At 59.1% G+C, this 21,341-nt stretch overlaps 2 protein-coding genes across 6 annotated transcripts in view; both read left to right on the forward strand.

Moving 5' to 3' along the window:
* Positions 1-352: 352 nt before the first annotated feature.
* Positions 353-12,910, forward strand: LOC123818206 (butyrophilin subfamily 3 member A2-like). Of its 3 annotated transcripts, XM_045838191.1 has the most exons (10): positions 353-674; positions 3,594-3,710; positions 6,612-6,744; positions 6,954-7,295; positions 8,886-10,621; positions 10,731-10,751; positions 10,832-10,858; positions 11,991-12,017; positions 12,420-12,446; positions 12,812-12,853. In XM_045838191.1, the coding sequence occupies exons 1-5, from the start codon at positions 456-458 to the stop codon at positions 8,972-8,974; spliced, it is 900 nt and encodes a 299-aa protein (XP_045694147.1). In that variant the 5' UTR covers positions 353-455; the 3' UTR covers positions 8,975-10,621; positions 10,731-10,751; positions 10,832-10,858; positions 11,991-12,017; positions 12,420-12,446; positions 12,812-12,853. The 3 variants fall into 3 exon arrangements, with proteins under 3 accessions (XP_045694147.1, XP_045694145.1, XP_045694148.1); XM_045838189.1 differs by lacking the exon at positions 10,731-10,751 and having other exon boundaries at positions 12,812-12,872; XM_045838192.1 differs by lacking the exons at positions 10,731-10,751; positions 11,991-12,017 and having other exon boundaries at positions 12,812-12,910.
* A 25-nt stretch (positions 12,911-12,935) lies between these two features.
* LOC123818204 overlaps positions 12,936-21,341 on the forward strand; it is a 41,935-nt gene continuing 33,529 nt past the window's right edge. For 2 of the 3 annotated variants that reach the window (XR_006785593.1, XM_045838176.1), the window contains exons 1-4: positions 12,936-13,412; positions 16,460-16,583; positions 17,214-17,342; positions 19,911-20,280. Coding sequence is in view for 2 of the 3 variants with exons in the window: in XM_045838176.1 (XP_045694132.1) it covers positions 13,164-13,412; positions 16,460-16,583; positions 17,214-17,342; positions 19,911-20,280 (872 nt within the window). In the remaining variant the exon portion in view is untranslated. Of the gene's footprint in view, positions 13,413-15,765; positions 15,968-16,133; positions 16,286-16,459; positions 16,584-17,213; positions 17,343-19,910; positions 20,281-21,341 lie in introns of those variants that run through there. The other variant, XM_045838177.1, reaches the window with a different exon arrangement.

A 21,341-nucleotide genomic window follows, 5' to 3' on the forward strand; every position in this document is an offset into this window, starting at 1 on the left:
GTGTTTGTCTGGGCATCACCGTCATCATCATCGTTGCCTACGTCAAGAAGCCAAAAGACGGAGGATTCCAGCCCGTGTCCAGTGGGGTGCCCAGGGGGGCGCGCTCCGCGTCGGAGCCCCTGGAGGAGAGGGAGTGACAGCCGGGGCTGGGGGCGGTCCGGGCGCGGCGGGAGGACGGGGCGGGGCCTCTGCGGGGTCTTCCGGGTTCTCCAGGCTGGCGACCCTCCCCCACCCGGAGCCGCCCCGAAAAGGAGCAGCCCGGCAGCCGTCACGGTGCTTCTACGCCGATCCCCTGGGATCGAGGCCCCTGGGCTCAGGGACGATCGGCCCTTCGGCCGTCTGAACGGTGAGGCTTTTTCAGCATGTCCTTGTCCTGGCTCCAGGGGACTCCCTGGGAGCCCGGTGCGCTCCTCGCGAGAAGCTAGGTGGGAAGAAACGCGGTAATTGCGTCGTCCATGAGGGGTAGAGTCCTGCCGAAGGCCCCCTCGTGCAGCCAGGCGGTCCCGAGACCCGTCTGGGGTTTCCGCTGCCGCTGGCCGGCCCGGAGGACCCGCGCGGGCCGCGGCGTGAGTGAAACTCCGGCGCCGGCTCCGCCGCTGCTCCCGAGCGGGGCTCGCTCCGGTCTCTGCGCTCCCCGCTCCCGACTTTGCCGCCGCTCCCCGTCGGGGGCGCGGGTGGGTGCGCGGCGCTGGGGAGGGCAGACCCCGACAGCGGGGGCTGTGGGGGGAGCGGGGGGTGCAGCCCGGGGCTGGACAACACGGCGGGCAACGTGAGAGCTCTGAGCCGGGCTGGGGCCGGGTGGGGCAGGAGGAATCCTGCCGCTTTCCCTTCTGCGCCCCCCCCCGCCGCCGCCCCCGCGTACCGGGGTCCCAGCGGCTCAGGGTGGGAATTCTCCCAGCTCAGGGGCGGCCCCGCTTCCCACTCCTGCGGACCCCAGATTCTCTACCGGAGAGGCGGGGGGTGGGGGGGTGAGGAACACAAGACCGCGTCCCCTCGTGCCCCGGTTCCTAGCACGCCGGCACAGACACCGGCCCGCGTGGTGCGGGCCCAGTGCAGGTCGCGATGGCGAGGTGGGACCTGAGGTGGGTCCACGGGTTTCTGGGGAGACTGGAGACTGTCCACGTTCTGCCCGGGCCTCCATGGAGCCCTGACTGTACAGAAAGTGTGGGGGAACACAACACTTCCCCTTCCGGACCAGAGGCGGGTGGGGGTGGGTAGTAGCAGCGGCTGCAACCCCAGGGCGTGGGGGCGGGGCTGCGGGTGGGAGGAGCGGTGGCTCCCAGCCCAGGGCGTGTGGGTGGGACTGCAGCGAGAGGAGCAGGGACCAGAGTCTGGGACTTTGGGGCAAGGTTGCTGGTGTTGCCAAAACCAAATCCACCCCTTTCGGGAATGGGTGGACATTTAAGAAGCCAATCTTTTTTTTTCTTTTTTTAAAATATATTTTATTGATTATGCTATTACAGTTGTCCCATTTCCCCCCTTCCCCCCCTCCACCCTGTACACCCTCTCCCACCCACATCCCCCCCTTCAGTTCAAGTCCATGGGTCATACTTATAAGTTCTTTAGCTTCTACATTTCCCATACTATTCTTGCCTTACCCCTGTCTATTTTCTCCCTACCATCTATGCTACTTATTCTCTGTCCCTTTTCCCCCTCTCTCCTCCTCCCACTCCCCTGCTGATAACCCTCCATGTGATCTCCATTTCTGTGGTTCTGTTCCTGTTCTAGTTGTTTGCTTAGTTTCTTTTGGTTTTGCTTTAGGTGTGGTTGTTAATAATCGTGAGTTTGCTGACCTTTTACTATACATGTTTTTTAAATCTTTTCTTAGATAAGTCCCTTCAACATTTCATATAATAAGGGCTTGGTGATGATGAACTCCTTTAACTTGATCTTATCTGAGAAGCACTTTATCTGCCCTTCCATTCTAAATGAAAGCTTCACTGGATAGAGCAATCTGGGATGTAGGTCCTTGTCTTTCATGACTTGGAATACTTCTTTCCAGCCCTTTCTTGTCTGCAAAGTCTCTTTTGAGAAATCAGCTGACAGTCTGATGGGAACTCCTTTGTAGGTTATTGTCCCCTTATCTCTTGCTGCTTTTAGGAATCTCTCTTTCATTTTAATTTTGGCTAATGTAATTATGATGTGCTTTTATATGTTTCTTCTTGGGTCCAAATTCTTTGGGACTCTCTGAGCTTCCTGGACTTCCTGGAAGTCTATTTCCTTTGCCAGATTGGGGAAGTTCTCCTTTATTATTTGTTCAAATATGTTTTCAATCTGTTGCTCTTCCTCTTCCCCTTCTGGTACCCCTGTAATTTGGATGTTGGAACGTTTAAAGATGTCCTGGAGGTTCCTAAGCTTCTCGTTTTTTTGAATTCTTATTTCTCCATTCGTTCCTGTTTGATTGTTTCTTTCTTCCTTTTGGTCCACTCTATTGTTTTGAGTACCAGTTTCCTTCCCATCACTATTGGCTCCCTGTGCACTTTCCTTCATTTCTTTTATGGTAACCTGCATTTGTTCATCTAATTTGCGACCAAAATCAACCAATTCTGTGAGCTTCCTGATCACCAGTGTTTTAAGCTGTGCATTTGATAGGTTAGCTATCTCTTGGTCACTTAAAAGGATGAGTCCTGGGGCATTGATTTGTTCTTCTGTTTGAGCCATCTCTCTCTCTCTCTCTCTCTCTTTTTTGGTCTGGGCAGAGCCTTAGGTGTTCACCAGGGCTGGGCACCCCAGTCACTAGATTATGACTTTGTATGTGGGGATGGGGTCAAGAGGGAACAATGGAGGTTGCTCCATTCTCCGTGGGACCTCAGTTTCTTCCCTGGGATCCTGGGTTGCTCACTCTGCCCTGCTCCACAGTCGCCGCCTCACTGGGTCTGCCAGCTGCCGCTTGCGTACTCAGGGTCCACCCACTGCGATCTTGCGTGCCTCAGAGGCCTTACACGCCCCCGGATACCTTATGCTCCCAACTCTCTCTGCTTTCCGCACCGTGACCCGAGCCTGGCTGCTTGTCTCCGCCCCTCCCACCGGTCTGGATGAACGGGTGTACTTCAACTTCTTGGCTGTCCGACTTCCATTCAGATAAATCCTCTATCAGTTCTGGGTGTTATTCTGCCTCTAAATTGTTGTTGTTCCAATCTTGGTTGTGCATGGAGGTACGGTGCATCCACCTATGTCTCCATCTTGCTGGAAGTCAGAAGCCAGTCTTTTATTTACTAAAAATCAACTCCGGTGGGACAGGGCGGACTTCCATTTATGGATGACCTGGGTTCCCCTGAGCCCTGACACAGAAGCTGCAGAGTGCACCTGGGGTGCACACTCAGCACCCCTCTTCCCGAAGCTGCAGCATGTTGGGAAGAGCCGAGGGTGAGTCGCGTCCCCAGTCCCTGGGACACATGGAGCCGGGGATGAGTCCGGAATGTCCGAAGGGGACAGGAGCTGAGGGTTGGTGCTGTGCTGCGCACCGCTGTCAGGTGCTGTGGCATCTCGTCAGGCAGAGGCTGCAGCGACCAGGTGGGGTCTGTGCCCTGGGCCCCACCATCACCTCTGTGGGCCCCCTTCACAGCCTCACCTCTGTGTGCCCCCAATCACAGGCTCCTATGTCAGGAGAGATTGGGACCTGGTCCCCATCATTCAGTGGAGACTATGCGACCGTCGCTGCTTCACCGCCCACTGCAACCAGAAGACGCTATGTGCCGAGTGCCGAGAAGGTGAGTGGGCCCAGTGACACGTGGGGGTCCTTTGGTTTCTCCATCCCACCCTGCAACCACCTTGCTCCTAGGAATCACCCCAAGTGTGGGTGTCACAGGTGAAGAGGGTGAGCAGGCTGCCAGGATGGGTGTCTATGAGGATGACATGTGTCTGTGGTGAAAGGGTCCCCCTGAGGCCCCCGGGATTCAGGGCCGCTGTCAACAGAGGAACACATGGGTTCACCACGCACCTCTGGGTCCCCCACAGTCTGCGGAGGAGGCTCAGGTTCTGCCAGCTTCCCACCCAGTGCTCCTGCCACTGGGGCAGTTACCCAGACCACAGTCCCCTTCACTGGGGGGGGCAGCTTATATCCGAGCAGGGGTCAGGCCAGTTAGAAAGGCGGCAGACTCCCTCCTGACATGTCTGCCTGAGTGACGAATAAACCGAAAGGGATTTAAAATAAATATATTTCAGGATTCCTTATTGTCCTTCTGAGGAGAAGGCCATCAGCATTTCAACAGGGACAGCCTGAGTCTGCACTTCACTTTGGGCAGCGAGGACGGGGTGACAGTGTTGCTCCTGCCGACCCTGAGCTCACGGTGTCCCCCGTCGGGTGTCCCCTCTTCGTCTCCTTTCTCGGTTCCTCCAGCCGGCAGGGCGCAGGCTGTCCGCTCTCTGGTTGACCTTGTTCCCGGGTGGTTTCTGCTTTCGGACGCAACCGCATGAGGGGCTGACGACACCTCCCTCTGGTTACCTGTCGCTGCTGCACGGAAGTGCACCTGGTGTCCACGTTGTGTCCTGCGACCTCACTGCCTTCATTTCCATGTTCTCATGGGATTTGGTGGGTCCTCAAACGGTCCTACGTACCGCGTCCTGCCGTCTGCGGGCAGTGCGAAGGCTCCTCCTCCCTCGGATGTGCTTGCTGTTTGTCTCTGTCTCCCGTGACCACTGTTGCTCGGACTCCCAGTGCTCTGGTGCGGGGGGTGGTGAGGGTGGGCGTCTGTCTTCCTCCTGATCGGACAGAGGGAGCTTTCAGCTTCTCACCATTGCATGTTGTGTCATGGTGTGTCTAGGAATTACGTTTTTTTAAAAGATTTTATTTATTTTTAGAAAAAGTGGAAGGAAGGGAGAAAGACAAGTAGAGAGACATCAGTATGTGGTTGCCTCTTATGCGCCTCCTACTGAGGACCTGGCCCTCAACCCAGGCCTGTGCCCTGACCAGGAATCAAACTAGCGAACGTTTCCTTCCCAGTCCAGCGCTCGGTCCACTGAGCCATACCAGCCAGGGAAGGAATTATGTTTTTAATAACACATTTTTATTAATAATTATAACACAGCCCTGGCTGGCGTACCTCAGTGGATTGAGCGTGGGCTGGGAACCAAAGCATCACAAGTTCAATTCCCAGTCAGGGAACATGCCTGGGTTGGAGGCCACAGCCCCCAGCAACCACACATTGATGCTTCTCTCTCTCTTTTTCCCTCCCTTCCCTCTCTAAAGTAAATAAATAAATCTTTAAAAAAATTATAAAATTGGATGCAATTTATACACTGTGCTCTTGTAGATTTTACTATAATGAACAGCATTAAATGTGAATTTTTGTGTTAATGCCAGTTTCTCTTTAAAAGCAATTCCTGCCAATGTAATCTGTGGGGCTAATGATAAAACTTTTTCAGGACATTTGGTATACCTGGAGGGACAAAACCAAAAATGAAAAAACAAACAAACAGGAACTACCTTCTGGAGGGTATGTCCCTTATAGTCCAGACTCCCCCCTCTAGGCAAGAGTTCTAGAAGCCCATCTGCATCAGTGACCAGCTGGGGTTGTGGTGAGAGGTGGCTTTGGGTTTCACTGCATTTTTTTGAGGACTCTTCCAGAGCACTGGCCCATTTCCTGACAGGTAATTTACCAGCCCACCTGTCCATACCTGCAGAATATTGAGCAATTTTTGACCAAACCTGCGTTTCCCACCATCCCTATTCCCCCGATCTCACCCAGAGCGACTATTTTTCTTTCCTGGGCGAAAAAAGTCCACAAACAGAAACATCCCGACGTGTAAGATGTGAAACAAAACAGCAGAAGCACTAAGAGGCATCAGAGCTGCTGAGTCCAGAGAGTGTTCAGGGCGGTGGAGGGACGTCCCCACGGGTGTCCCCATCCAGGGGGGAGCATGTGAGGGTGACTGAAGGCAAAGGTGTGAGAATAAAAACAGTTTATATAAATAGATTCTCTTTTTGAGTTGCCCCTTGAGTACATGTGGCCAAATGCATCCACAGGAGTTCACCTTCACGTGCAACACAGGATGTAATTACCATTCTAATTTATCTAAATTTCATTGCTTTATGCTTTCTATTTTAAAATGGTCTGTGATAGGAATGAAAAACAATAAATGCCTTCAAAATATGTAGACATATATCCCCCACTCGGACACTTTTAGACTTTAGAACTTTCAGACAATTTAAAGCACAGGGTGCAAAGATCCTGGGCTTCTGCCCTGGGTGACAGGGGACCCCGTGGGAGGGGCTGAGCAGGAGGGAGGTGAGGGGGCAGGATGTGCTGCCTGCTGTGCGGAGCGCGGCCTGCAGGGGGCAGCAGTGGGATCCTGGACTCAGCAGAGGGGTCTGCCTTCCTCAGAGGGTGGTGCAGGGGGCGGGCACCTGGCTGGGGCAGGGAAGTGTGAGCCACTGGGGGGCTTCTGAGCAGGTTCCCACAGGAGAGCCCAGTGCTCCCTGCTGGAGAGAGACAAGGTATGTACATTACTGCCCCATATTTCATGGCTGATTTCCATGGAGGGATCCAAGGAGAAGAGACCCCCAGGGAACATTTGCAGAAGAGGCTCTTGTGTACCCAGTGATGGCGGTGGTGCCCGGGTCAGCCCTGGGGAGGCAGCCTCTCCACGTGGAACCCTCCTCCTCCTTCCAGGTGGTCCCTGCTGCCCAGCCCCTGCTGGCCTCTCTGTGTGCACAGCAGGTCAGGATGGGGAGGTGCCTGGTGCCCCGACTGCCTGCCCTCCCTGTGTGCCTCGCCGTGGTCCAGCTGCTCAGCCCCTGCTCAGGTAGGACCGGCTGTGTGTCTGTGTGTGTGAATCCTTTCCCTTCGGGCCCAGCCAGAACCCGGGACTCCGCCCACCCCTGCAAGACCCGTCCACACCACACCTGTGTGAGGACTGAGTTCATATCTAGGTGTCTGTCACCTCACCCTCCCTGCCTGGGACACCCCCTCAGCCCCAGCTCCCTGTGACAAACCCCGTCTTCTGATGACCAGCTGAGTTTGCTGTGGTCGGACCCCCCGAGCCCATCCTGGCCATGGTGGGTGAAGACGCAGACCTGCCCTGTCACCTGTCCCCGGAGATGAGCGCTGAGAACATGGAGCTGACATGGGCAAGACTCAGCCGCAGGCAGGTAGTGTACAGGTACAAGCACGGGCAGGAGGAGACGCTGGCAGAGGAGTATCGAGGGAGAACTTCGATTTTACGAGAGGACGTCACTGTGGGGAAGGCCGCTCTTCGGATTCGCAACGTCAGCGTCTCAGACAACGGAACCTACCTGTGTTATTTCCGAGATGGAGGCTTCTATGCAGAAGCCCAGGTGGAGCTGCAGGTGGCAGGTGAGCCTCAGGCTTGTTCCAGGCTCCTTTCCCTGGGCGGGGGCAGAGGCTGCAGACCTACCCCAGAGCACGTGGGCTGCTCACCAGCATCCGCCCCCCCGCCTTCATCTCTGCTCCTCTGAGGCCCGTGACACACCCAGGTGTCCCCCAGGGTGACTTCCTCCTGCACCCAGTACAGAGTCCCCCATGCTGCCCACCAGTCTCAGAGGGGAGTGGAGGTCAGGGACGGGAAGGAGGAAGACACCTCCCCGCAGTGGGTGGCACGTGGGTGTTTGGGTTCAGAGTGTTCCACACTGTGGCTCTGCGACCCCCAGGGGCCCGCTGTGGTGGGTCCAGGAGGCTGAGGTGCAGGGACAACACCTGTGGGGCCCAGGTCCCCCACCAAACCCCCGGGAACACAGCTGCAGTTGCACAGGTTGTGACGTCCTCTGTGCAGTGAGGGAGGACGCTCCCCTGGGGACGGGGACACCGGGGTGTCTCAGAGAGGGGGCGTCAGGGAGGACGTGGTGCGGTTTGGGGGGGTGTGGAAGCAGCGCTGGGCTCTGGGTGGGACTCAGTCAGGATGGTGCGGGTGTCACTGGTCACTCACAGCCGGCACAGGAAGGTGGGTCACTGCACACGGTTCCTGATTCCTCTGTGCTGTCACCCCACCCTTGAGTGGCCTTGATGTGGCCCTGACCCACCCCAGTGACGAAGCGCCTTGTCTGAGGTGCTGCCCCACGAACGTGCCAGTGTCCGGGCGTCAGGGCTGCAGTTCAAGTTCTGTGGACACAGCCCTGCCCTGTCGCTATGAGTGCGGGGGGGTTGGTGGAACAGGGACGGTGTGGCCCCCTGGTCTTCTCCCCATTAGGGTTCCTCCTGAGCCTGCTGTCCCTTCCTGGAGACCTCGGCTCCCCTGCCGGAGCCGTCCTACAGGACTCTGTGTGTTCAGGTCCTCAGAGGGCTGCCTCCCCCTCCGTGTGTTCAGGGGCGTGGGGACAGGTGGCAGTAACTCCCCACTTCCTGGCCCTGTGTCCGCTGTCTCCGTGGGAAAGGTTCCCCTCTGCACAGCCTCACTGGGGACACTTCCGGGGGGAGACCCTGGAGGGAGAGCCCAGCAGCCCGACAGTGAGGACAGCAAGAGCCTCCCGAGGGGCCGTGCATACGAGTCACCGCTCGGGTGGCTGCAGGACACGGTGTATCTCCTCCTACTCTCGGGAGGGCACGGCCCCCACAGGACAGGCAGGGACAATGGTGTACAACCCACTTAGGCTGAGGGGCACCACCTGCATGCTTGCCCAGGGAGGGGTGAGGGGCTGTGCCAGGGACCAGCCTGTCTGGGGCAGGGGGGAGGGGAGGCTGCGGCAGTCTCTAAGGGGACTTGGGGGAAGCAGCCTCTGCTCTGGCCCAGAGCCCCCTGGATCCAGCACGAGGGTCCAGCCAGGGTCAGGCAGTGGCCCCATCGGGGATCAGTCTCTGCTGCACAGCACACGCTGGGAGCAGCTCCTGGTGAGTCCCTGCTGGGCTCGTCAGTGTGGGCGCCCCTCCCTGCTGTGGAGACCCCACCAGTACAGGGGGCTCCCCACAATTCAGCTCACTTCTCCTCCCCAGCGCTGGGCTCTGATCCCCACATTGACATGAAGGGCTACGAGGCTGGAGGGATCCGTGTGAACTGCACGTCTGCCGGCTGGTACCCGTAGCCCCAGATCCAGTGGAGAGACGCCAGGGGACAGAGCTTGCCCTCGGAGGCAGCACCTGAGGCTGCAGACCCCCAGGGCCTTTATGCAGCCTCAGCCTCTGTGATCCTGGAAGGCGGCTCTGGGGAGGGGGTCTCCTGTGTCATCAGAAGCCTCCTGCTGGGCCTGGAGAGGTCAGCCAGGCTGTCCATTGCAGGTGAGTGCCCTGCCCCCTGCCCTGGGCTCCTCGGTTCCCCTGGGGGAAGGCACAGGGTTAGCTGCTGACCTATGTGCCTGGGGTACATGAGGGCACCAAGCAGGGACCTGGCGTTCCTTCCCCTGAAGTGGTTCATGTCACAGACGCCTTCTGAGCACTCCCTGCCACACACGGAGCCAGGCAGTGAGACGTGGGGGCAGATGGGAAAGTTCAGCAAACACACCAGGAGGGAATATTGGGACATCCCAAATCTCAGTGAAAGGGCTAATCTCCTTACAACATGAAGGAACACGGTGGATAAAAGAGCAAGAACAGGAATCATCAGTTTCTGGGAAGGTAAAACTCCCAGGAGGATGCCAAATCTGACCGAACAGGGAGCTATTTCGCCCTGTGAATTTGGCCGCAGCAGGACAAACGAGGTGGTGGGCGCCCTCTGGTGGCGGGCTGTGGGGAGACAGCCCCGTAGCCGTCTGTGCTCCCGTGTTGGATGGTGTTGCTGGGGGTCGGCCCCCCGTGCTGTGGGGGCGCAGGGCCGTCTGCACCCGAACTGCCCACTGACTGATGCAAAACCCACTTCTGGGGACCACCCCACGGGCCAGCCTGCAGCGGTGGGACGTGACCCCTGTCACCGGGTATTTTTAAACCAGTGATCCCCGGGACAAATGGCAGAGTCTGGGGTGCCCACCAGAGGGGACCCAGTGTATGGCGGACACTGCCCTGCAGGAGGAACACGGGCGTGCGGGCTGTGCTGGAGCGGGCAGGTCGCCGAGATACATGACGGGACTGACACCATGCAGAGCAGCCACATAGGGGCTGTTTTCGCTGTAAACAGGATTAAACAAAATATATTTACTTTTCAAAACTGAGTGAAACCTGCGTGGCACTCACCCTGCGTCAGGCACTGCATAAGCACTAACTTCATGCTCTCACTGATCAGGACGCAGCAACAGACGGTTACGTCATTAGTTCAAGGTCACATCGCTGGTGGGCAGGAGACCCGGGACTGGAACCCAGGTCCCCGAGCTCCAGAGTTCGTTCTTCATCACCAGACTCCGCAGACTGAGGGGGGCAGGTAGTCAGTGGGGGACGCGTGGTGCAGAGGGGACCTCAGTGACACTGTGCGTCCTCGTGCTCCATCTCATCCCATGGGGGCGGAGACGTTTCAGGAAAACCGTCTTGACTGTGTGGCAGTGAGAGTCTGGGCGCTCTGGAACAGAAAGATCCCTTCAGGGGCTGAAGCTACCCCTTTGCAGGCGCCTTTTTCAAGGACACACAGCCTTGGAAGGTGGTTCCCCCCCTGACCCTGGTGTGTTTTGCGGTGCCCCTGTCATCTGTGATGTGCTTGCTGTGGCGACGGCGGAAGAGGATCCAGGCCGCGTCCCAGGAGGAGGGGAGAGCACGAGCCGAGAGAGAGGCAGCGCGGGCAGAGCTGCAGCGGCAGCGAAGCGCCCAAGGTGAGGCCCAGCTGCAGGTGGTCGCCACCTCCCTGGGCCGCCCACGCCCACCCCCCAGATCCTCCTCTGCGTCCCCTGGACGGGACTTTCTTTTTCTGTTTATGTCCAGAGACGCAGCAGGACGAGCTCAGTACGTCCCCATCCCCGTCCCTGCACGTCCTGGGGTCCCTGGGGACATGCGTCCTTGACTGGTCATGTTGTTCCCTGCAGGGTGGACAGACAGCTGGGACCGACCACGTGAGTGCCCTGGACCCGCATCTCAGCCTCTCTGCTCGGATAGTTCAGCCCCCTCCCTCACCCCAGTCGCCCAGGGGAAGGACGGGGACACTGGTGGGGGCCGAGGCAGTGGTCTCTCTCAGTGGGGATGGGGCTGTGGTGTCTCCATGGGGGGGCGCTGGAGCCAGGCCACCCCGGGAGCCCCTGGAAAGGAGAGGGGGTGGGGAGAGGAGTCAGTATGTGAGTCCTTCCCTCCTGCTTGCCTCCCCAAATCTGAAGCCAGGAAGAAAAGCATGAGAGAGAAGTGTCTCTTAAAAGGAGAAGTGGCCAGTGACAGTTGTCCCCAATTTATCATCACTAGTCAAAAAATAGTACCTGATATTTCTCATCACGTGGCCAATTTGTTCCCGGACGTGGGCAGGAGTGACACAGATGGGGTGGGAAGGATTCTAGCACAGGGACACCCAGGTCCGTGGAGGTCACCCCTTATCCGAGGGGGGTGTGGTACAGCCCCCCCCCATGGCAGCCTGACGCCGGATCCTTCCAAACCCTGAATTCACGAGCTTTTCCCTTTTCACGTAAAGGAAGGCTTCTCGTGGGCACGCCCGCGCTGCCAGCGTCCCAAGTCTTGCACGTTGGGGCCGTTATTAAGTAAAGGAAGGGTGACTGGGACACCCACGCTGCGATACTGTCACCGTCCATGTGTCACAGAGACGCTCCTCAGTGACTAGGGGTGGGGCGGTCTGCACGGTGGACACGCTGGACTGAGGGGGGATTGGTGAGGGGCAGGTGGGAGGAAGACCCCAGCTGCCGCAGGGCGCTGCTCGGAGTTCATTGCGGTTAAACTCGTGGACTGGGTGTCTGGAGTTTCCCATGTAACACTGTCCCAGCGGCGTTGGCAGAAGGAAACTGAAACTTTGCAAAGAAGAACCTCGGATGAGCCGTGGCTGCTGCACAGACAGGTGCAGGAGGACAGCTGTGCCGTGACACTGGGACAGCCCGGGCAGGGCGCCTGGGGGCTCTGAGCTGCAGCGGGTGGACAGGGGAGCGGGGTGCCGAGAAGGGAACGGGGAGATGGGAGTGAGTCACGGGGGAGAGAAAGGAACCGCCTCCAATGTGACAGTTCAGGCGACTCTGCCTGTCTCTGTTGCAGGTGCGGAGCGGCCTCAGGCCTGTGCAGGTGAGTGAGTCTGGGGCTCTGGTGTCCGGGCTCCTGTGTGGTTAGTGCTTCACCCCTTGTCCTGCCGGGCGAGCAGGAATCCCACCCGGGTCACAGGCTCATTTGCTGTAGCTGAACCACCGCCGCCTGTCTGGTCACTCAGAGGGGACCTTCCAGACGCAGCGTCCCCTCACCCTGCTGACACGCACGCCCACACCCGGCACAGCCCGGTCACGGCCCCGCGGCCCCGGCGTGCTGGGGGGATGCCCAGCACTGGGAGAGGGTTGAGCCTGGTCCGCAGAGGTGCGGATGAGGAACGCGGACACTGGAGGACACTGAGGAGAGAGAGGAGGCTCGGGGGGGACAGTGGGTGGAGGGGACAGAAAGAATGACCTTCCCTTCTCTGTGTCCCCTTCCTGCCAGGGTGGAAGACGGCCCTCTTCTATCCTGGTGAGTGGATCCCTCTGTGTCCCCAGGGCAACCCCCAAGGGCCCCTGTTCCTTCTTGACTTGGACAGTTTTGGGGTGGTGGGTGACCTGAGGTCTCAAAGGTGTGCCCACCTGCACCGAGTCCAGGGACCGGGGACAGCGGCCGTCCCGGGGTCCACAGGTCTCTGTGGGAGGCAGAGGCAGGAGGATGGGGCTGGAGCAGGGGGCTGCAGGGAGAGTGAGGGTGGGCCCTGGGACCCAGCTGTGGGCTCCCGCCTCTTCAGGCCACATCACCGGGGGCTGAGAAGGGACCAGCGGCCACTTTCTACCGCACCCTGTGACCTGGGAGCACAGAGCAGACCCAGCCCTCCCCCTTCACCCCTCCAGGTCCTAGTGAAGCAGGAGTGTTGGGTAAAAGACGCAAATGGAGGTCGCTGGAATCTCTGTGACGCAGTAGAATCCACGTCCAGCAAAGGGACACCCACCGCTGATCACCACTGAGGTCCCCGAGGTTGCTGTCACCTGTGCATCCTGGGGAAAGGCGGCTCTTCCTCATCATCACCACGGTGACTGTTCCCGGTGTGCCCCCGGTACCCCGCCGTGGGTGGCAGTAACGGTCACCCTTCAGTGGAGCTGCGTCTGCATCCAAGGCCGCACGGCTCACCCCCCGGGGTCCCGTCGGCCTCCCCGCGGCGTTCTCACAGAGCCCTCGCCGCGCTGCTGTTGCTTTGCCGCTGTGATGACCCACCGCTCGCTTCCTGACCTGACACAGCGCACGACGGTCACCCTGTGTCTCTGTGGGTGGGAGCCCGCGTGGCTCTGGCGGAGCCGAAGCCAGGGTCTCGCTGGCCGGGTCCTCTCTGCAGGACCCAGGGTCAGGTCTGCGTTGCTAACTCCGACGGCTGCCGGAGCTGCGCTCCCTGCGGTGGCGGGACCCAGGGCCCTTCTTGGTGCTGTCGGGAGAGCTGAGACCACCCCAGGCGGGAAGGTGAGTGGTCGTTCAGCAGGGACACGTGTGAGGGCACAAGTCAGGTGCAGGGAAGGACCTGGGGACAGTCCCAGACACAGTGTCACTGCCGGAGGGGCCGTGGCCCGTGAGCTGACGGCAGCGTCGATGGCGTCAGAGCGAACCTGGGGCCCCCGAGGAAGCGTTCAGGCACGTACAGGAAGTGCTCGGGAATGTGCTTCAGAAACGATTCTACCCAATGGCCCTGTTGGGATCTGAGGGGCACAGGAAGGGAGCATCCGCTGGACGTAGGGGTGCAGGACCCCACCAGGTCCTCACCGGGCTGCCCAGTGGTAGGACACAGCCAGTGCCGTTAGCTGCCATGGGCCTCCGGCCGGGCAGCCTGTGGCCTTGCGACCCTGGCTGCCAGTCTGGTGTTCTGAGGCCTCCAGGGACACCCTAAGGACGTGAGGGAAGTGGGTCTGGGCAGACTATTCCAGAAGAGGCGCACGCAATGTCCGAATTGCCATCTGCAGGGTCCGGGAAGGGAGCATGAGTGTGGGGGGGCGTGCCGGACCCCACCGGGCCTTCTGGTTTCGGAGAAGGAACCCTGGGCTCCCTGCCATGGCCTGGGGACACTGGAGAGCCACCCCCCAGCCCCGAGGGACAGAGAGGGCTTTGCCTCTCACTCGCGGTGCTCAGGACTCTCACCCCAGTGTCTGACTGAGTCACCAGGCTGCCCTGACAGTGGCCACAGCTGCCACCCCGCCCCCTCCCAGCTCCGCCCTGTGTCCCCCCATCTCTTCCCTCCCTAAGCCCAGCAACTTGAAGGAGATTCCTTGGCTTAGGAAAGTGGGTGTTCATGCACCACACCCCGCCACCTGCCCCGCGGCACACACCAGGCCTGCTTCCGTGGCCCACTCTGTGGGCCGTGCGTGTGTCAGTCTGCGGGCACAGGTCTGAGCCAGGGGAGGGTGGGGTCACCCCAAACTCAGTGGGCATCTGCTGGCAGCACCCAGGCCACAGGGACCTTCACCTCGATCGGGACTGTGGTGCCACGTCTCCCTGTGATTTCCCCACATCTGCCCCCCAGGCGGGTGGTCCTGCCTCTTCCCACCCCACCCCGCCCCCGCTGGGTGACGACTCCTTGGGCCTGTGGAGCTGGCTGCTTCCCTGCCCGGCTCCCTGCCTGACCCCCTGCTCTCTTCAGTGTCCCCTGCCAGCTGGAGCAGCCCAAAAGTGACAATGTCCCGGCTCTGTTTGCACTGGGCAACCAGCTACGGGTCCCTCCTCTCCCAGGCTGTGGGCCGGGGTGGGCATCCTTGGAGGAGATTTTGGAAATTAAAGGGATAGAGCTCCCCCGTGCTGTGCCAGGTCACCCTCTGGAAGGAGAGGTCACTTCCCCTGGAGGATCCTGGGAGAACCGTCTCCTTGCCGAGCCCCCACTGGCCCCCACACACACCGTAGGTCCTCCCCAGAGGCTATAAGACCTTGTGCACTGAGCAGAGAGGGAGGGACAGCGGCGGGGCTGAGGGTGGTCCCAGGGCTGAGGTCGCAGCCCCGAGACAGCTGGGTGTGTGTCTGGGGTCCGCTGGCGGGAGGCGCTGTGCCGGCCCAGGGGGCCCCGCGGAGGGGCGGGGCAGGAGCACCTTCCCGGCCTGCTCTGCTAAGGCTCCCGCGGGCGGCTGGCGCTGGGAGCTGCCAGGGGCAGTTCTGGGTGCGGGAACCGCCGGCGGCAGACAAGGCAGCACGGAGCAGCCGGAATCCCGGGGCATCGTTTTTGAAAGTGACACAAATTGGAACAATTCTCAGCGGCCTTCTGTGTTAGGTGGACGAGTACTAGGACTTTGCAGTTTCTAGTAAATGTGAATGTTTGCTTGGACGTGGTAACTGCATGCACCTATGGACGTGGTTTGGAGGGAAATCAGCCTTGACATTGAGCTTTTTAACAATGTCTTTTTTACTAATTCAATGATGTAATTTTAATATTTAATTTGAAGATTTAGCCTCACAAGTCTTCTAATTCTATAACTTGCTCTTGAAATGAAAATTCTTTAGCCCTGGCTGGTGTGGCTCAGTGGGTTGAGCACCAGCCTGAGAACCAAAGGGTCACCCGTTCGATTCCCAGTCAGGGCACATGCCTGGGTTGTGGGCCAGGTCCCCAGTGGGGGGTGTGTGAGAGGCAACCACACGTTGATGTTTCTCTGTGTCTCTTTTCCCTTCCCTCCCCTGTCTCTAAAAATAAATATATAAAATCTTTAAAAAGAGAAAATTCTTTGAAGCTCTAGAAATACAATGTCTTTATTTTTCTTTAAGATTTTATTCACTGCCGCAGCGACCCTCAGCCCATAGTCCCCCTTACTGGGTTGGGGGGGGGGCTTAACTCCCAGCAGGGGCCCAGGCCAGTTAGAGAGGCCGCAGCCTCCCCGCCAACACGTCTGCCTCAGTGACGAACAAGCAGCAGGTGCAGCATCTCCGGAGGGCCCAGGGCCCCAGGGACCAGACGGGGCTTTCCCAGAATCTGAGGCTCAGCGAGGTTCAGTGCCCGCCTACCAGCACACAGATGGGGGCTCCTCCGACCTGTGGCGGAAGCTCTCGTACGTTCCTCCCCCGGCCTCGCCTCCCTTCCCCCGGTTCCCTCCCTTCCTCCGGGCTCGCCTCCCCGCTCGCCTACTCTCCTTCCCGATGATGCCAGAGTTGCCGTTTGCAAGAATAATACACAAAACGTCCTCGCTCTCAGGGCCGCCCCACTGCCTCTCTCAGGTGAAAACGCTGGGGCTGGGCACTGCGCGCCGCCCCTCCGAGGGAGCCGAGCGCAACGCCCCCCGGCGGGCCCCGACGCAGAGCGGGATCCGGGTCGGCGCCTCAGGACTGTGTGGGCACAAGGGGCGTGGCTATGCGGGGCAGTGCCGCGAGTAAGTGCGCCAATCCCAAAGCCGGTAGGGGACCAGGTTCCCACCCACGCAGCAGTCCCGCCAATGGAACCCAGCTCAGGCATGTGCAGAGCTCAGGGAACCACCCTCCACTGCACGGGGCACAGGACGGGTGGGCAGTCCGGATGGGTGGGAATGTCTCCTGTTCTGTTCCAGCTGACGGGGACCGCCCCCACCCACCGGACTTTCCAGCGGAGCCCGGCGCGCCCCAGCCCCACCGACAGCTGCGGGCCCCTCGAGTACTGGTCCCCAGGCCACTGCTGCCTGCTCTGCCCCACGGGTGAGTCCGGGACGGGTCTGCCTGGAGGGACCGCAGAGTCCACGTGTGTCGGGCCGGGGGGAGGGGCCCTCTCTTGACAGTGAGGGGGGGAGGCTGATTAGCAGCACCCATGAGGTGGGACGTGGCCCCAGGGCACACCTTGTAGAAGGAAGCCCCGTCTGCCCTCAGCGAGGGTGGCAGGAACCTGCTGGCCCAGTGAGGTGCTCCTGGGTCCTGAAGGGCACACCCCTGTGGGTGGGAACGGGGCGGAGCTCCTCCCAGAGGCTGAGCCTGGGCCCTGGCTGGGAGGCGGAGTGCTGGGACCTGCTCCTGCTGACAAGAGGCGCGTACTCGGGGTCCTCAGCGTCTGCTGGTTGGGGGCCGGGGTCCCTGTGCAGCCCACAGCACAGCTGCCAGAGGGGCGGGTGCAGGGCAGGGATAGGAGGCCGAGGTGGGATCCCGGGCGGTCTGTGCTTCCTCATGTCCAAGAAGGTGTGACGTCCAGAGGTCACCTTGATCCGAAACTGCAGACAGAAGTGTTTCCCTCTTCCCACTGGCGGGGCTGCCCCCAGGACGGGGTGGGCAGGCCGCACAGCAGGGACACCCCTCGAGCCTGGAGGGGTCTGACCACAGCGCCCACCTCCTGCACAGGGGAGCATGTCCGTGAACCCTGCAGCCGCCCCCACACCCGGGGACAGTGCGACAAGTGTGACCCAGGCACGTTCACCGAGTTCCCCAAAGGCCTGGAGTCCTGCCTGCTGTGTGGCACCTGCCGCGAGGGTGAGTCTCCCCCGGGCACCTTGCCTGACCTTGACGAGCCAGCCCCTGACCCTGCCATGGCCGGACCGTCACGTCGGGCCTCGGGACTTGGCCACAGGGACCCTCACGGTGCAGCCGAGAAACGTGATGGGAAGGCGGGGCCTTCGGGTGAAGGAGGGACCTCCTGGTCCCGCAGTGCGGAGCTCACAGCCCCACAGAGACGCGGCTGGAGACATCTGTCAGCTCCCATGTCGGTCCCCACGTAGTGTGACAGCAGGAAAGTGACAGGACCCAGAGAGCCACTCCGGTTCCACATTCTCAGCCCCGTGTCTATTCTGTCACCGTGTTCACACGGGAAGGTGCTCAGTCCGATGTGGGAAACTGGGAAATCCCACGCACACGCACACGGAGAGGCAGCAGGGTCAGCGTCACCCCTCAGGCAGTCAGGGATGATGTACTGCGTGTCACCAGCCCCTTCCACCCTGGTGGGTGCCGTGGTCCGGCCGCAGCTGGGTCCAGGGGTTCCTGAAAAGTGGGTGAGGCGTCAGTGATGGGAGACAGACGACAACACGACTCAGAGGACGGTGAAGCTCTGTTCCTTTTATTGCAAGTACAAGCAGGTTTTGATACTTTCATTTTTGGCAGTGATTGACATTTTCCGTTAGGCGAAGCAGGAACTTTTCTACCTGGATATCAGGTCACGCTAGTCTAGTGACCTCAGACAATTAAAACTAGCTGTATGTGCAGAGTTTGAATGTCTTATTGTATATTAAAGTTCTCAGAAAAAGGATACACTAGATTGAGTAGAGGTTATAGGAAACTTATTATAAGGCCTTTGTGACATCTAACTTAGCTATCTATCTTTTCTGTCTAAAATGTTTCTCTATGCACCATGGACTCTGACTCCCTGGTAACTGTTTCTACATGCTTAGTTTGGAATAGCTAACCAGCTTTGCTTATTTCTTTGCCTGTCTAATTCTACTTGATGTATATTCCTATTCAAGGTAAAGGCGGGGCTGTTACTCCTACAACTTTTAGACATTCAGGGCTATTTCATTAGAGGGGATTTTGTTCTCTGGTCAAGAAATTATTTTGTACAACTTCATTGGAATTATGCGAATCAATAAACCTGAGGTACAGGTGTCTGACAATCGCACCACCTTTTGCTCACCAAAACAAACATGTAAGGAGAGATAGACAGGACATCCAGCCACAGTAAACCTTTTGACCTAAAGGTGATAGACAGTTTTATTGGATTTTGTAGGGTACAGGCCATTCTTGACTTTCTCATGTCTTATTCTATTTTTTGTTTGGATAGTTCAGAGAGTTCTTTTTTGTAGCTCCTGCCTGATAGGGGGAAGTGTGGGCAAAATCCTTTGACAAGCTGGCGGAGTAGTGACTTTTTTTGTTCCTTAGTTAATGAACACCAGGGGGGTCTGCTTCGAGCTAGCCTTTCCACGAAATTTAGACTATTATAAGGCACTTGGACTCCATCCTTACTGACCGTTCTAATGCCACCCTCATTATATGCTCCTGTATAAGGCAATGGGGGATCTGGAACCGTCTGGAGACTATTAGCTACTCTTGGGGATGCCATAATTTGCCATTAATCCAACATGTTACCCAGGTGTATCCTTGGGCTGTGGGTAAGGGTCTATATAATTTTTTTCTTGTTTTCTAGAAAGACTCTTTGTATCTATGGGTAAGGAACAGGGGTGGGAAAGTCTGCCAATAATTCAACCTGTTGTAACTGATTCATGAATTCTTTTATGGGAACAATCGGGCATAGTTTCTTCCTCAGGTTTATAAACTCCTTGTTTAAAACAATTTGGGCATAATTCAATAGTCTAGGGAGAACTAGTTGTCCCTTCAGAATTTCCCTCAAAATCAATCATTGACTCTTTTCAAGCCTCTTTCTTCTCATGGCCTGTTCTTATGGGAATCAGGGTACAAAGTAAGACCATGATTAATATTAGCAAGGAAATTATTAAGAGCAATCCCCAGGAAAATTACCGCCCCCCTTTGTATGCCACGCTCTCTTCCAGGAAGATGGATTCCTTGAATTCCCTCTTTCCACGTTCAGACCTTGTCAGAAAACAAGGTTGGAGGAGGGCGTGGCAACCACCCAAAGACCCACCTGCACGGTCTGAAAATGACAGAACCCCTGGAGGGGTCAGAGGGGTCGTCTCATGACGTTGGGTGGTGTTTGTGGCCCACATGACATGTGGTCACCTGGGGGGTATCTCTGTCTCAGTGCCTCACGGAGTTCCCGTCCCCTTGTGCGTCCACGGTCCTCTGATGACAGGGGTCCTCCTTCCCGTGGTGACGGGTTCCAGTGGGTGCGTGTGCGCATGTCTGTGGGCACACGCGGCCACCACGCACATCCCTGTGTGCATCTCACTGAGGGGGGTCTGTGTCTCCCCCTTGTGAGCGGTGCTGCCGTGGACTCGGGGTGCAGGTGCCTCGACCGAGGGTTTTCTCGTCCTTCACGAGCACTCGTGGGGTTGGTGTGTCTGGACTGGGTCCCGCGTCTGCTGGAAACTCTGTCGGCCTGTGACTTCACTGACACGTTTCCTGTTTCTCCCGAAGTCCGAGCGCAGACAGGTGGTTTTCTCGGGAGCTGTTTCATGTTCCCCCGGTTTGTCTGGGCATCATCATCATCATCATCATTGCCAACGTCAAGACGCCAAAAGTCTCGGAGGATTCCAGCCCGTGTGCAGCTGGCTCCCCAGCGGGGCGCGCTCCGAGTCGGAGCCCCTGGAGGAGAGGGAGTGACAGCCCGGGCTGGGGGCGGTCCGGGCGCGGCGGGAGGACAGGGCGGGGCCTCTGTCGGTCCTCTCGGTCCCCCTCCCCCACCCGGAGCCACCCGAAGGGAAACTGCCAGGCAGCCATCACGGTGCTTCTCTGCTGAGCCAGTCTCCTGGGCTCAGGGTCGATCGGCCCCTCGGCCGTCTGAACGGTGAGGCCTTTTCAGCATTTCTTTTTTCCCCGGCGTGGCTCCAGGTGGCTCATTGGGAGCCAGCGCGCTCGAGAGAGCAGCTCCAGCGGGAGAAAGACCGTAATTGCGTCGTGTCCTAGGGGCAGAGTCGTACTGAAGCCGCCCGCTAGTAGGCCGTCCGGGCTAGACTCCTCTGCCGTTCCCGCCGGCATTTCTCCAGCGGACGCGGGGCGCTGCTGATAAGTGAAACTACGACCCTGACCCCCGCGTCTACGGCTGCCCCGAGCGGCGCTCGCTCAGGTCTCTGCGCTCCCCTCCCCGGACTTTGCCGCTGCTCCTGGTCCGGCGGGCGCGGTGCGGGTGGCGGCGCTCGGGGAAGAGCAGACCCCGACAGCGGGGCGGGGGTCACCCGGGGCTGGACTACCTGGCGGGCTAGTGAGAGCACTGAGTGGGGCTGGGGCCGGGGTGGGGCCAGGGTGGGGCAGGAGGAATCCTGCCGAGCACCCCCCCCGCCCCCGGCCCCGGCCCCCCGCGCACTGGGTCCCAGCGGCTCTTGTTGGGAATTCTTCCAGCTCAGGGGCGGCCCGATTCCACTCATGCAGGACTTCTCCACCGGAGAGGCGGGGGGGGGGGGGGTGGACACAAGGCGGCTTTCCGTGGTGCCCGGTTCCTAACACACCAGGACAGGGACCGCCCGCGGGCTCAGCGCCCTGGTGCAGGTCACGCTGACGACGGGAACCTGAGGTGTCCACGGTTTCCTGGGGGGACTGGGGACTGTCCACGTTCTGCCCGGCCTCCCTGGAGCCTGGCGGGCGGAGCCCTGACTGTACAGAGAGGGTGAGGGAACCCAACACTATTCCCCTTCCGGACCAGACGCGGGTGGGGGTGGGTAGTACGGTGGCTGCAACCCCAGGGCGTAGGGGCGGGGCTGCGGTTGGGAGGAGCGGTTGTTCCCAGCCCAGGGCCTGTGGGTGGGACTGGAAGAGCAGGGACCTGAAACTGGGCGTGGCTACTAGTGTTGCCAAAACCAAAGCCACCCCTTCCGGGCATGGGCGGAGATTTAAGAAGCTAGTCTTATTTAC

This window comes from Phyllostomus hastatus, unplaced genomic scaffold (assembly GCF_019186645.2).
Source record: "Phyllostomus hastatus isolate PE091 unplaced genomic scaffold, TTU_PhHast_1.1 phas_contig_26, whole genome shotgun sequence".
Taxonomy (NCBI): Eukaryota; Metazoa; Chordata; class Mammalia; order Chiroptera; family Phyllostomidae; genus Phyllostomus; species Phyllostomus hastatus.

Coding starts and splice junctions, on each gene's coding strand:
- LOC123818206 (XM_045838192.1), top strand. CDS start 456: ATGAGGGGTAGAGTCCTGCCGAAGGCCCCCTCGTGCAGCCAGGCGGTC. Junction 3,711..6,611: donor ATGTGCCGAGTGCCGAGAAG/GTGAGTGGGCCC, acceptor TCCTCCTTCCAG/GTGGTCCCTGCTGCCCAGCC. Junction 6,745..6,953: donor GCTGCTCAGCCCCTGCTCAG/GTAGGACCGGCT, acceptor TCTGATGACCAG/CTGAGTTTGCTGTGGTCGGA.